This window comes from Oryctolagus cuniculus, chromosome 15 (assembly GCF_051225735.1).
Source record: "Oryctolagus cuniculus isolate XC-2025 breed Fujian yellow rabbit chromosome 15, ASM5122573v1, whole genome shotgun sequence".
Classification (NCBI taxonomy): Eukaryota; Metazoa; Chordata; class Mammalia; order Lagomorpha; family Leporidae; genus Oryctolagus; species Oryctolagus cuniculus.
In genome coordinates, this window is record NC_142881.1 from 73,270,055 (window position 1) to 73,282,377 (window position 12,323).

Here is a 12,323-nt window from a genome sequence, read left to right on the forward strand (position 1 = left end):
AATTCCAAATGGACTGTAAAATGCATTTGATACAGATTTAGGGCGACAGTTGTAAATTCAACATAACAGCCAAGTTGTCCAAAATGTATAAAGCAAGTCAAAAGCACTTAGCATTTCTCTTGGCCTTATTTCTGGCTTGCATTTAGCCCATAATTATAACTAATCGTGTTTCATAATTACTTTTCTTTATAAATCACTAATGATGCTGTTTAATCATTGGATCCATGTTAGCATGAGAAGAAGTAAGGGAAAATCAACTTTGGAGACTTTATGAAAGGACAGGGAACACATCCCATGCTCTTTCTTTGTGTTGGACACTGCTGTGGCCATATTCCAATGTGATGCAGGTGTAAAACCATGCATACACATGTCCTCAGGGGCTGAGAGATCCCCACTGCACGTTCAGGCAATGCTTTGCCTTCCTTCCACCTTGTGGGAGTCTCACACATAGTGTCGGCATGTTGGTGGCTTTGTTTTGGTTCAGTCATTATTGGGCTGGGAATATTCTCTCCAGCTGGCCGACCACATGTATTTTCCTGTGTGTGATATGCACCCGATGTTGATAAATGGTGATTCTAAGTGTAAGTCACTGTGTGCTCAGTACAACAAATCTCAGGGAGCAATCTCATTCTCAGTTACTGAAAACAGCTATTTTCTACTCCCAGGGGACTGACTGTCTCTCTGGACTTGAAATGGGGTCGGTAATAGAATTTCACAGCTAAAAGGCCCTCTTCAAATCTGGCCCTAACCTGGAGGGGAAGTGAATGAATTTGCAAGAGCCATCAGCCATCTGCTGTTTGTTTACTAAGCATGTGGGCGCTGTCTGCTAGTTAGGCTCCTAGTGTGTGGCTTCTCTTCTTGGCACAAACTTCAGCCAAGCTTGGACCAAACACCTCTCTTAGTGTAGTCTGGGGAAGGAGTAAAGTAGAGGGGAGATTCTGGAAGAAGCTTTCACTCGATTGGAGCCCTGGTTGGTGTCAACCATAGTAATGGTTCAGAAAACTTTGAACTGGGTCATGTCAGGCAAATCAAAATAATGTATGAATATGATGAATACAAAAAAGTCAAATCACAACAGATTTGCATCTTAAACATTGATGGGATCCAAAATATACTGAGTACCATCATACCTAGATAGTACCAGTATATACTTCACTTTAGATAGTCTTTAGACATTTTATAAATAAACACGTTAAGGACAACAGCCAAGATAATATGGGTAGTTCCGTGAAAGGGAGCCGAGTTTGAATATTGGCCTTTCTGACTGAATAAACCGCTAAACCAGGAAATAGCTGTAGGGAAAAAAAATCCCATTCATGACTGATAATGTTTAAGTGGAAGGTCTAATTGTATGTTTCCTTGAGGAAAACTGGATTTCTTCAATTTAGTCGATTTATTCTGAGGCCATATATGCCAGGAACTGGGTTTTGGAGTCCCACAGAGAATCATAAATTCCTTGGTTTGATGACCAAATTACTGGGAACTACTTGACTCACTGTTGGGATCTTTCTTCTTTAAGAAGAGTCTTTTTACTTACAGAGTTATAGGCAAATGCATCTGTGATTTCCTCTCAGAAGGACTGGAGAAAGGGCAGTCCAAACTCTGTTATAGCCAATGAATCAGACTCATGGATCAGACAAGTGAAAGAGTTATTGACTCAAGGGACACAGAACTTGGAGCATCTTCTACTCAGGATCACACATTGAAACTTAGCTCCACTTAAACTTCTGCTCAAGTCCAGTATGAGGGCCCTCCTAGCAGCTCTGAGGAAGAGGTGAGGATTTGCCACTGTGGCCCTGGTGGAACAACACAGAGACAGTGTTTCTATTAATCCTAATAGCAATCCACTAAGTATTACTTCCTGGTGGTTTGAACTGATAGGAAAAATAGAGTGAAGTTGCACTTTGCCTGAGATTCCAGGGCATGGTATGGCATGAAGTCACATCCAATCAACAATAAACTAACCTTCTGGGGAATTCTGTTTAAAGCCCATATTCTTGGTGTGGTAACATTTTCTGTTTCAGTTCTTGCCAGCCATGTGTCCAATAACAGATGGCTTGGAGAGTGCCACATGATAGTTGCTGAAAGACCTCCTTTTGATCTATGTCTTTAATTCAGTGCTCAGGTGTATTAGAAGAAAGCTACAAGTTTCTGCTTTAGTCGCCTTATCTTAGCCATGCCACATTACAGACTGTTGAAGCAGTGATTTGAAAACATCTTCTAGGATATGCACACGTGTGTCTAACATTTTTTATGGATAGTGTTCTGATGCAGCTACAAGAATGTGTTCCTGTCCCCATCACCTCTCAAGTTACTAGATTCTACCTGCTGATACAGTTTGATGAGATCTATATGGAACATAGTCTTATGCTAGCTGTATTTCTTGGCTCTGTTCCACTGGTAAACCTGTCCAGTACATTTTCTATATCTTTGTACACACTAATGATGCTAAGAGAATGATGCCAAGCACTAAATCAAAGAGCACTAGCCTTCGATTCTTCCCCTTTGTTCTTGTTTAAATTGATTCATTGATCAGAACTTTTAGGCTCAGATTTTTAGTCATCTAAGACAAAAGAGAAAGGAGCCCGGTCGCCCCTCTTCCAGGCCAGCTCTCTGCTATGGCCAGGGAGTGCAGTGGAGGATGGCCCAGGTGCTTGGGCCCTGCACCCCATGGGAGACCAGGAAAAGCACCTGGCTCCTGGCTCCTGCCAGGATCAGCGCGGTGCGCCGGCTGCAGCGGCGGCCATTGGAGGGTGAACCAATGGCAAAAGGAAGACCTTTCTCTCTGTCTCTCTCTCTCACTGTCCACTCTGCCTGTCAAAAAAAAAAAAAAAAAAAAAAAAAAAAAAAGAGAAAGGAGTACAATCTCCAAGAAATGTCCTTGTGTGTGGCTGCACACTTTGTGTTGATAACGTTTATACAACCCACATAAATGTTCAGGTTCACCTTAGGGTATCATTTCATTAGTATTCTCTGGTTTTGATAGTCTTGATTAGAATACAGCAACTTGGGTTTAACTTCTTTTTCTGCCACTTACTAAAGGTAAAATTACGGGCAAGTCATTTGAAACTCCTTATGATATTTTACTCATCTGTCACAGCACAAAAATAATAAATAAGCCATAAGGTTTTAAAAATGAGGTAATTGAATGTGAAAATACTTTCTAAAATCACTCTACAAGTACTAACTTAATTGCTAAGTCTGAAAATGGATATTAATCAGGATGGAAGGAACATTTACCTTGACATCTGCTCATGTATTCACATGTTTGTTACATCAAGGTTTATTGATTGCCAACTCTATACCAGGCACAGTAAGAAGGTGTGGAATCACAAAGCCCTAAGTCTGTTCCCTCCTTGTTCATAGTCTGGTGGAATGGCAGGCCTGAAAATTGCCTCCAACATGATCGTAAAAGAAAAATTTCTATTAAGTATGCAACTCAGTCCATTGAAATAATTCTTTGCACAGAGATATAATTTTATTTATATTATTAAGTTAGTCATGCAATGAGATTTATTATCTTGAGATTAGATCTGTTTATATTGTGTTTTAATGTTCAATGAAAGACAAATAATTGAGAACTGAAGGAAAAAAAAACTCCTGTTAAAGTTCCTAAAACACATTTCTAGTCATCTGCAACATACCCGTCCTAGTCTGTGACACTGAAAAGCTCAAAGTAGGAAAATTCACAAGCCCTGCACTGTTAAGAAAGAGGCCAGCCACACGCTGACATTTGCAAATCTCTTGGAATGGCGTTTTGGCATTCTTGACAAGCCATTGCCATGCTCCCATGAACTGTCTTTCACGGCTCCAGAAACAATGTGAGGAAAGCTACAAGACTGGCAGAGGCCCTACTGCACCCACTTCCTACTACCCCGGGCAGCTGAGGAAGCATGTGCCACCTGCCGCCCATTCCTCTCGCCAGGCTCAGCAGTCTCCCAGTGAGGCAGTGCCTACATGGCAGGATGCCAAAGGCAGTTGAATGTGTAGCCCCTAAAGTCAGCACAGAGCAGAAACACTCAGGAACGCAGTACCTCGGATGCTTACTATTGGGCTTCCCGATTGCCTCCAGGTAGGGTGGCCCCAACAAGTCTCCTGGACCAAGCTGGGGCTGAGGGGTGGTCGAGTTGATGGAGTGATGCCGTTATGGGGTTCCTGTTTGTCACTTTGGACAGGCCACACTTACCTGCTCAATCCCCATTTACTTTGTATTCTAGGATAGAGGTCAGGAAGACTATATCCCACCTGCCTTTACAGCTGTGGTGTGTTGAAAGACCCCTGGACTTAAAGTAAGAAGATCTGGGTTTGAGTCTCAGTCTGTCACTTATTTTCTGTGTGACCTTGGGCAAGTCACTTCCCCTCTCTGAGCTTCAGTTTACTTCTCTGTTTAACTGGGAACGTACTATCCGTCTCATGGGGTTGCTGTGAGAATTCAGTGAGCTGGTGCATGTGGAGAGTGCTTTGTGGATTGAGTATTGCCCCAATGCAGCACAGCAGGAGGCAGAACGTGTAACGCTTTTTTTTTCTTTTTCAGGTATTCATCCAATGGTTTAAAAACCCAACAAAATGCATCAATAAATATGCAACTGCCTTCCAGAGAGACAAATCCCTATTTTAATAGCTTGGATCAAAAGGACCTGCTGGGATATTCATCTACCAGGGCCAGTTCTGTGCCCATCATCCCTTCAGTGGGTCTAGAAGAAACCTGCATGCAAATGCCAGGGGTTTCTGAAGTCAAAAGCATCAAATGGTGCAAAAACTCCTACTCTGCTGACATTGTCAACGTGAGTATTCCAGTCAACGATTGTCTTATAGCAGAACAACAGGAAGTGAAAATACTGCTAGAAACTGTCCAAGAGCAGATCCGAATTCTGACTGATGCCAGACGGTCAGAAGACTACGAACTGGCCAGCGTAGAGACGGAGGACAGTGCGAGCGAAAACACAGCCTTTCTCCCCCTGAGTCCCACGGCCAAATCAGAACGAGAGGCACAATTTGTCTTAAGAAATGAAATACAAAGAGACTCTGCATTGACCAAGTGACTTGAGAATCTGTGCATTCTATGCTTTGCTCAACAGGAAAGAGAGGAAATGAAATACAAATTATTTATATGCATTAATTTAAGAGCATCTACTTAGAAGAAACCAAATAGTCTATCGCCCTCATATCATAGTGTTTTTTAACAAAATATTTTTTTAAAGGGAAAGAAATGTTTCAGGAGGGATAAAGCTTACACTAAAGCTTTTGGGTAGAATTCTGAATCCCATTTCAGTTAGTCCCAACGTGGTCCTCTTTGGCTCTCAGAAGATGTGGGCAATTCAGACCCTCCGTCCCACAGTGCCAGTGTCCTCATCAAAAAGCCCTGGCAGTTACCTAGTTTAAAGAGACGAGCTGAGTCCCGAGGGTGGACGTGCCAGTGAGCAGGTGGCCCTGGACAGCTGGCTCACCGGCCCCAGCCCCTGAATTTCTATTCAACCCAACAGCCTCATCCCAGGTTCTGTCATGTCGAGAAATGTGGTGTTTTCTATTTGATTTTTGAAGAATGGCACAAAGACTAAAATGGAAAGGACAGGAGACAGAAGGAGTAATTGGGGGGGGCAAATCTTAGCTACTCTTGTGCGCCCTCTCCCTCTGAAACGTGGAAGCACAGAATCTCAGGGGGAGATATGAAATTATTATAGAAAAAGAGACAAAAAAAATCCCAATGTCGTGTCGATAAAATCATGTTAATAGAAATGTTTTTTCTTTGAGATTGTTTAGAGGCTCTGAAAGAGCGTTTCTTAGTGTGCGTGTGTGTGCCTGTGTGCACGTGTGCGTGAGCGCGTGTGCGTGAGCTTGCTCACTCGAGCACATATGCTATATGCACATGTGTTCATTGCGCGTATGCGTGTGCATGTGTGTGTTTATTAAGCCTGCTCAAATTTGTCTGAAACATCAGGGAATCTAATATTCCGGAAAAAAAAAATTTCCCTTTTAGGTCTGTTCACTTTCAATTTTTCCATTAAGTACATAGCTCAGTTAGTAAGTTCCTAAATCTTGGTCATTTGCATGGTGGGGTCCTATAAAACTCGTGACGGTGTCGAGACCATTTTCTACCGTGAGTACTTGTGAGAGGAACAACTATGGGCTCTTTAAAGATATCAATATCACAAGGCAAATTATGTTTACTTTGAATCATGCCTACTTAAATTATTTACACAAGCCAATTATCAAATTGACCATTACTATTTCCTTTCTCATCATCCTTGTTGGCATTTATTTCATAGCAAGTCTACTATGTGTGGACCAACGCATTGGCTTCTGTAGTTAACATGCAAAGAATAAATTGCTGAAATCACAAAGCCCAGACTACTCAGTTCACAAGAAACCCCCAAAAGACAGTAAATTGTGTTGTGTGTTCATTTGGAATAAAGCAATATTTTTACCACTGCTAAGGTGAACTGAAACCTTTCCTGAAGACCTGTTTGTTTCATTTTCCTTTACTTTCACGGGGCATTCAAGGAAATTAGTGTTCACATTCCCAGTCTTTTTCCAATTATCGCTGGTGTTGAGTTGTTATGTTTACACTGTTTTAAATAAAAAGGCACAGTATTTGAAAGTTTATAAAAGATTTCTTTTACTGCAGTTCGGGAAAACGCTGGTTAAAATTTCTCTATGAAAGACTCATATTCCATCGAATGGGAATATAAATATTTCTGAATCAAGCAGTGGATATATACAATTCTTATTTCAGGTTTTGTCATTACTGTTGAAAATACATTTCAAATTGCTCTTAGAGAACATTCATTAATAATAGACATAATGCCATCCAGGGTAAAGAAAGAATACTATGTGTTTATTATAACTGCTTAGTAGAAATTCAAGGTCTTAAATATTGAAAACTCTTTGGTGAAAATGCATTTTATACTTACCCGAAAATTGTGTGATATTTATTAGTTGTCCCATAATATTTCTATTGTGTTGAATATAGAGGTAATATTGTCAGAAGGTTAAAAGTTTATTATAAATGTTAATGGCTTTATCACTCAAGTTCTCATTTTAAAATATTACATATTTGGGGAGATTTCAGGCAGAGGACTTTAATGAACAAGTATAAAAAACCCCCTAAGTGGAGCATCCAATATTTTGTGGTGTAGAAATTTATCATAATTATCAAGTAACTGAAAGGCCCCAAATCTGTTAAAGTCAACCTTGTTTCTCTTTACAAAAATATTACTTGTTACTGATCTAAAGGATCCATTGAGAATTCACCTAATTAGGAGAGCAGATACTCTGTGACTCTTAATATATTATTTATTATGAAAACATTATCACTGAAGCTTAAGTTTTGATTCAGCCTCTTACTTTAAAAAATGAAGCAGAACCATGTTTTATATGATTATAACCCTCCTCTCTGTACATTCTAAAGAGCATGAATTCCAGGCACATCCATGGGGGTAAAGCATAGATATATAGCTCCTTCCTTAATAAGGAGTCAAGACACAATTCTCCATAAAGAACAACTATTAATGGTTGCTTTCAGTAGTAATTTGTCTCCTTTTGGAGTATGATGCTTGCCTGTGAAAAGTGTCCAGGCTGCAAATGCACATCCTTGGACACCAGTTAACAAGTCTGATGACGTCAAGACTTTCAAGGTGAATCAGAGGTAGCCAACACCCGGAACCATTGTGCTTTGTCCTTTGAGCGCTGGTGCCTACAGGGAAGTGTTCATTTCTATAAGACACCTTTGATTTTGCTTCATTTTCCTCATCTTTATTATGTAAGCACCTACTTGGAGATTTGTAATTAAATCCACTCCATAGTCATTATTTACTGGAAAATGAATGTTACTCATTTTTTTTACTTTAAATAATTTTTTGATATGTCTCTCTTTTTATAAAATGTATGCTGTTCTAATTTACTAGTGAGTACCATGGAATGCTGTTTTTTTAATATATTATCAATCTTTCTGCTCATATGAAATAGTAGAAATGATACTAGAAACACCAGACTTTTCTTCCCTAGCTCCCTATGTCCATTCAGTGCTCTATGTTTTACATTCCAGCTCAGTATCTACTTGGCTATGGATTAAGGACTACAGACTTGTGAATTTATCGCATCTATGATTTACATTATTTCTAAGCAGTACTAGCAAAGTCCTCTGGAGGAGGAAGCATACTTCTTATAGAACTCCACAAAATAATCTGCTTTGGTCATCATATTGTATCAGATATACCAAAATGAGAATAGAAGGACCAAGCAAACCTCAAGAAAATGCCCACTGGCCTCTGAATTGAATGGCAACTACCATCTGAGTGGGGGCCCTTGGTGACAATGACTAAAGCTATCAGTCACCAAGTCTGCAGCAGAATCTGTGGACGTATGCAGCCGTTGTTCACAACTCTCTCCTGTAGTAAGTATGGTGCTATAGGAAACCATGACTCCCTAAGTGTGTGTATTGGTGCAGGGAGAAATGGTGGTCCCTTTGATTCTACTCCCAACAACCAGAAAATAGTGCCCTAGATAAGTGCTCTAAAACATTTCTCAAAAGAGTCTACAGTATACCTAGGAACACAGCAGGAGGGGTGGGCTTTTTATTTGATCTTTTGCTATCTGGGAAACATTTTATATATGAAAAGTGCTTTTTTATTATTATTCAATTGTACAGAGTGAATACAGTGTTTCCAACGGATAGCATGCTTACACTGTGTTTGCACCCTAATCTTTAGAATTTCAGTCTTCATCCTAGCAAGACCAGCATCAGGTTTTGAGCTGTTCTTAGTTTCACAGGAATTACAATATGCCCTGATGAAGACTTTAGGGGCTCCATCTCTTCTGTATTCTTTCTTTCCTTTTTAAAGAAATGATGAGGGTAAAGAAAGAAATATATTCCTTCATATCCACATTGCTTTCTTTCAGCAATCTGTTTCCTACTGTGACCACACACAACACACACACACACACACACAATATACACACATGTATTAATAATAAATTTGGGTGTTTGGTTGTTTTAGAAGCATTATTTTGCTTAGATTGAAAAATATCAAGTGATCACTTCATGGAATGCCAATGAAATCAAAGCATTTAGAGGACAGCGAACTTAGCAACTTTTCAACTATATAGGCATTAAAGTTCCTTCTCTTTCTTAGGTAAGCAGAAATATCCTTGGGATGCAAAATTCACAGTACCCTGAAATAAAATATTTGCTAGATTATCGCTCAGCAATGAAAATTATATGATGGTGAAATGATTTCTGTCTATAGTGTGTAGTGATCTCAAATATATTTTTACAAATTTAACCATATTTCTCCCTTATGGAGCCTAAAGAGGTATCTTTGTTTTCTGGTGCCCACTGATTCTAGTGAGGACAGTGTGTGTGTGTGTGTGTGTGTGTGTATGGTGTGTGTGTGTGTGTGTTTATGTTGGGGAGAAGTGCTAACATTGGATGCTCCAGTGAAGAGACTAGCTAGGGTAATCAGACACAATTTGGATAGAGAGCAGGCTTGTAGTACTTTGAAATAACTGATTATCATGAATACCTGTTTTGATTGCATGTGTATTGTTGCCTATGAAAGAATTAATTGTGTGATAGAAAACAATCTCTTGTTGTTGGAAATAGAAAATCTTTATATTGAAAGTCTTTGTGAAAGTTTCTAACTTATCTATCCATAAAAGTATCTCCATGACCGCATCGGGCAAATAGGGTGGATGACCTGGTTCCTCACTGACTTTCCTTTAAACTGAGTATCTTGTTAACCAGTCATTTTGCCCCCGACTATACCAGTCACTTGTCACTCAGTCGCTTCAAAGCAAGTTTTTAAAAGGTAATGGCTGCGAGTCTGTTTCACTGAACCTCAAAAACAGTTGGAAGTTGTATATAACCTAAGGATTGATTTCCACGGAGAAGCAGACAAGATGGTTTTGGGGGTCGTTTTTAAAGTGAATTTACCTAGGACAGATAATTAAAAAGAAGGGATGACCAAGAAAATGTTCAATTCCAGAGGCTAAGAAACAAAGATCTAATTCATCCCCGATTGTTTTATTAAGAAACTACAAACATTTATCAAAGACAGACACACGGGCTCTGTGTTAAAAGAATGAGACCTTTCAGATGTCCCCTCACAGAGGCAGTGGATGCACTCCTACTGGATACACAAAACAGAAGATTTATGGTATTCTCAATTATTTGCATCTCTAACTTTTGAATATGAACTGTCCAACTAATAGTGAATAAATTCTGTGGAGACACTTTAACATTGTGGTTGAAAATAATCCTGTCTTGGGAGTATAGGCCAAAAAGGGCAGGGCTTACTTGCTTAATTTTTGTTGTAATTGCAATTTTTGAAAAATTAATATCTATGTGCTTTTCCAGTAGCATCCTGACTAGCACTAATTGTTCCATATATAATTTGTCTTGGTCAAGATCCCAAAGTCTGAATTCCTTAAATCTTCAATAAAACAATGTGAAGTCTTCAAATACTTGAATTGAAGACAGTACATTTAAGTTGTGATGTGTTTTTGAAGTTATAAGGGTTCAATTAGTAGTTTACAAACTCAAATCAAAATAGGAAAAATGGGACTGTTTTGATTGTTTTGAGATTTTTTTAGAGGTCTGATTAATCACTTACACACAGCCTTGCTCCATGATACATTGAGACTGTCTTTTCAAAAATTAATTTAAATATGGGTTTAAAAAATTGCACTCACATACACACAGCACACAGCTGACATGGTGTGTGCCACAGGGTGTGACTCAGTGATGTGGAAGCATTGGATTCAGATCCCTTTCCTATCAAATGCATGCAGCGAGAAAGCCTGGTGGTTACTATCTTGGGTTTGTTCTTCATAACCTGCTTCTGATTCTTGCCTTTGCAAATAAAAGAACAGAAAATAAGCATATTTACTCCAAGTAAAACAAATGGGAAGAATATGAGTACTCATTTTAAAAATCACTATACTATGTGGCTACTGTGTATACTTTAAGATAATTGGGGAGACATGCCTTTTCACTTTTTTCAAGTGTGCAATTGTATACATTAAATCTGATATAAATGAAATCCTTAGTAATTAATAGTTGTTACACTTTTATAATCCATTTGACCATATGTTAAATAAAGAATATGAGATAGAGAAGAATATATGCAAAATGATCAATAGAATATTTCCAGCCCATTATTTTATATATACATTTTTAAATAGATTATGATCTACTTGTTTTCATTTATTTGAAAGGCAGAGAGACAGAAATATCCGATTTACTTCCCAAATGCCTGCAACAGCCAGGGCTGGACCAGGACAAAGTCAGGAGCCTGAAACTCAATGCAGGTCTCCCATGTGGGCGGTAAAGATCCAAGTACTGGAGCCATCACCTGCTCCCTCCCAGGGTGTGCATTAGCCGGAAGCTGGAAACAAAACCAGTGTCCCAAGAAGACTCTTAAGCACGATATCAAATGCCCACCCTCGAATTGCCATTTTTATAAAATGTACTGAGAAGCATTCTCTTGTGTGCCTCTGATAAAAGATGTATTTCAAGGAGTGTACGTGTCTCCATTATCTTCCAAGAAACCACTTCAAAATGTCATCCACTCATCCCTGGGTATTTAGAGACCATTGGCAACATGTCCTGCAACATTCCAGTAAAGATTAGTTCCACTATGATTGTGTTTTCTATGGAGGTGGGGGGAACTTCACATTGCTTATTAAAAAGTAAGACGTGAAGAAATGATGGAATTTCGTCTTGACTTTGTCAAGTACATTCTCATCCATGCAGGCAACCCGTGTGTATCATTTCCTCGGGCCGTGTCCTCAGTGGCCTCTGCTGCAGCCAGGCACTCGGGTTCCCTGAGGCGTGTTCTTCCTGCATGCACCCCTTATCTCACTTTCCTTTTATTAAACAGGGACTTTTCATCTGAAATGAGAGTGTAATGTGATTTTGTAGAGAAAAATAGCTTTGTTCATTTGAGTTGTGCTAGTGCAGGGATAAACTAGAACCTTTCAAATGTAAGTGATAATAAAGTTCATGACTTCAGCCAGTATCTGCTCCTATCCAGACATCCCCTCGGGCCTGTTAATTCTCCTTCCATTGTTAGCAGAGTTTTCAACAACAGCACCCCTTTCCATTTTGTAAGAGAAAGACAAAACCATCTATTTATGTAAAAGAACAAAACAATGAACACAACCAAGTGATCTTTCTCTAAGCAATGAACAAGAAGCAAACCAGGATCAAGTAATGTTTGTAAAGGTTTCAAGGAAAATAATAACTTATTAAAAATCAAATCAACCTAAGACTAAAAATATTGTAAGGAAAGATTTTCAAGTAGTTTACACAATACAGTTTTTTC

At 39.1% G+C, this 12,323-nt stretch overlaps 1 protein-coding gene across 8 annotated transcripts in view; it reads left to right on the forward strand.

The window, feature by feature from the left end:
* Window positions 1-9,619, forward strand: part of NRG3 (neuregulin 3) — a 1,154,964-nt gene extending 1,145,345 nt beyond the window's left edge. For 4 of the 8 annotated variants that reach the window (XM_051832994.2, XM_051832996.2, XM_051832997.2 and 1 more), the window contains 2 exons: window positions 4,218-4,289; window positions 4,535-9,619. In XM_051832994.2, the coding sequence (XP_051688954.2) occupies window positions 4,218-4,289; window positions 4,535-5,042 (580 nt within the window). In that variant the 3' untranslated portion in view covers window positions 5,043-9,619. The remainder of the gene's footprint in view (window positions 1-4,217; window positions 4,290-4,534) is intronic. The other 4 variants (XM_051833001.2, XM_051832999.2, XM_051833000.2 and 1 more) reach the window with 1 other exon arrangement.
* Window positions 9,620-12,323: the final 2,704 nt, after the last annotated feature.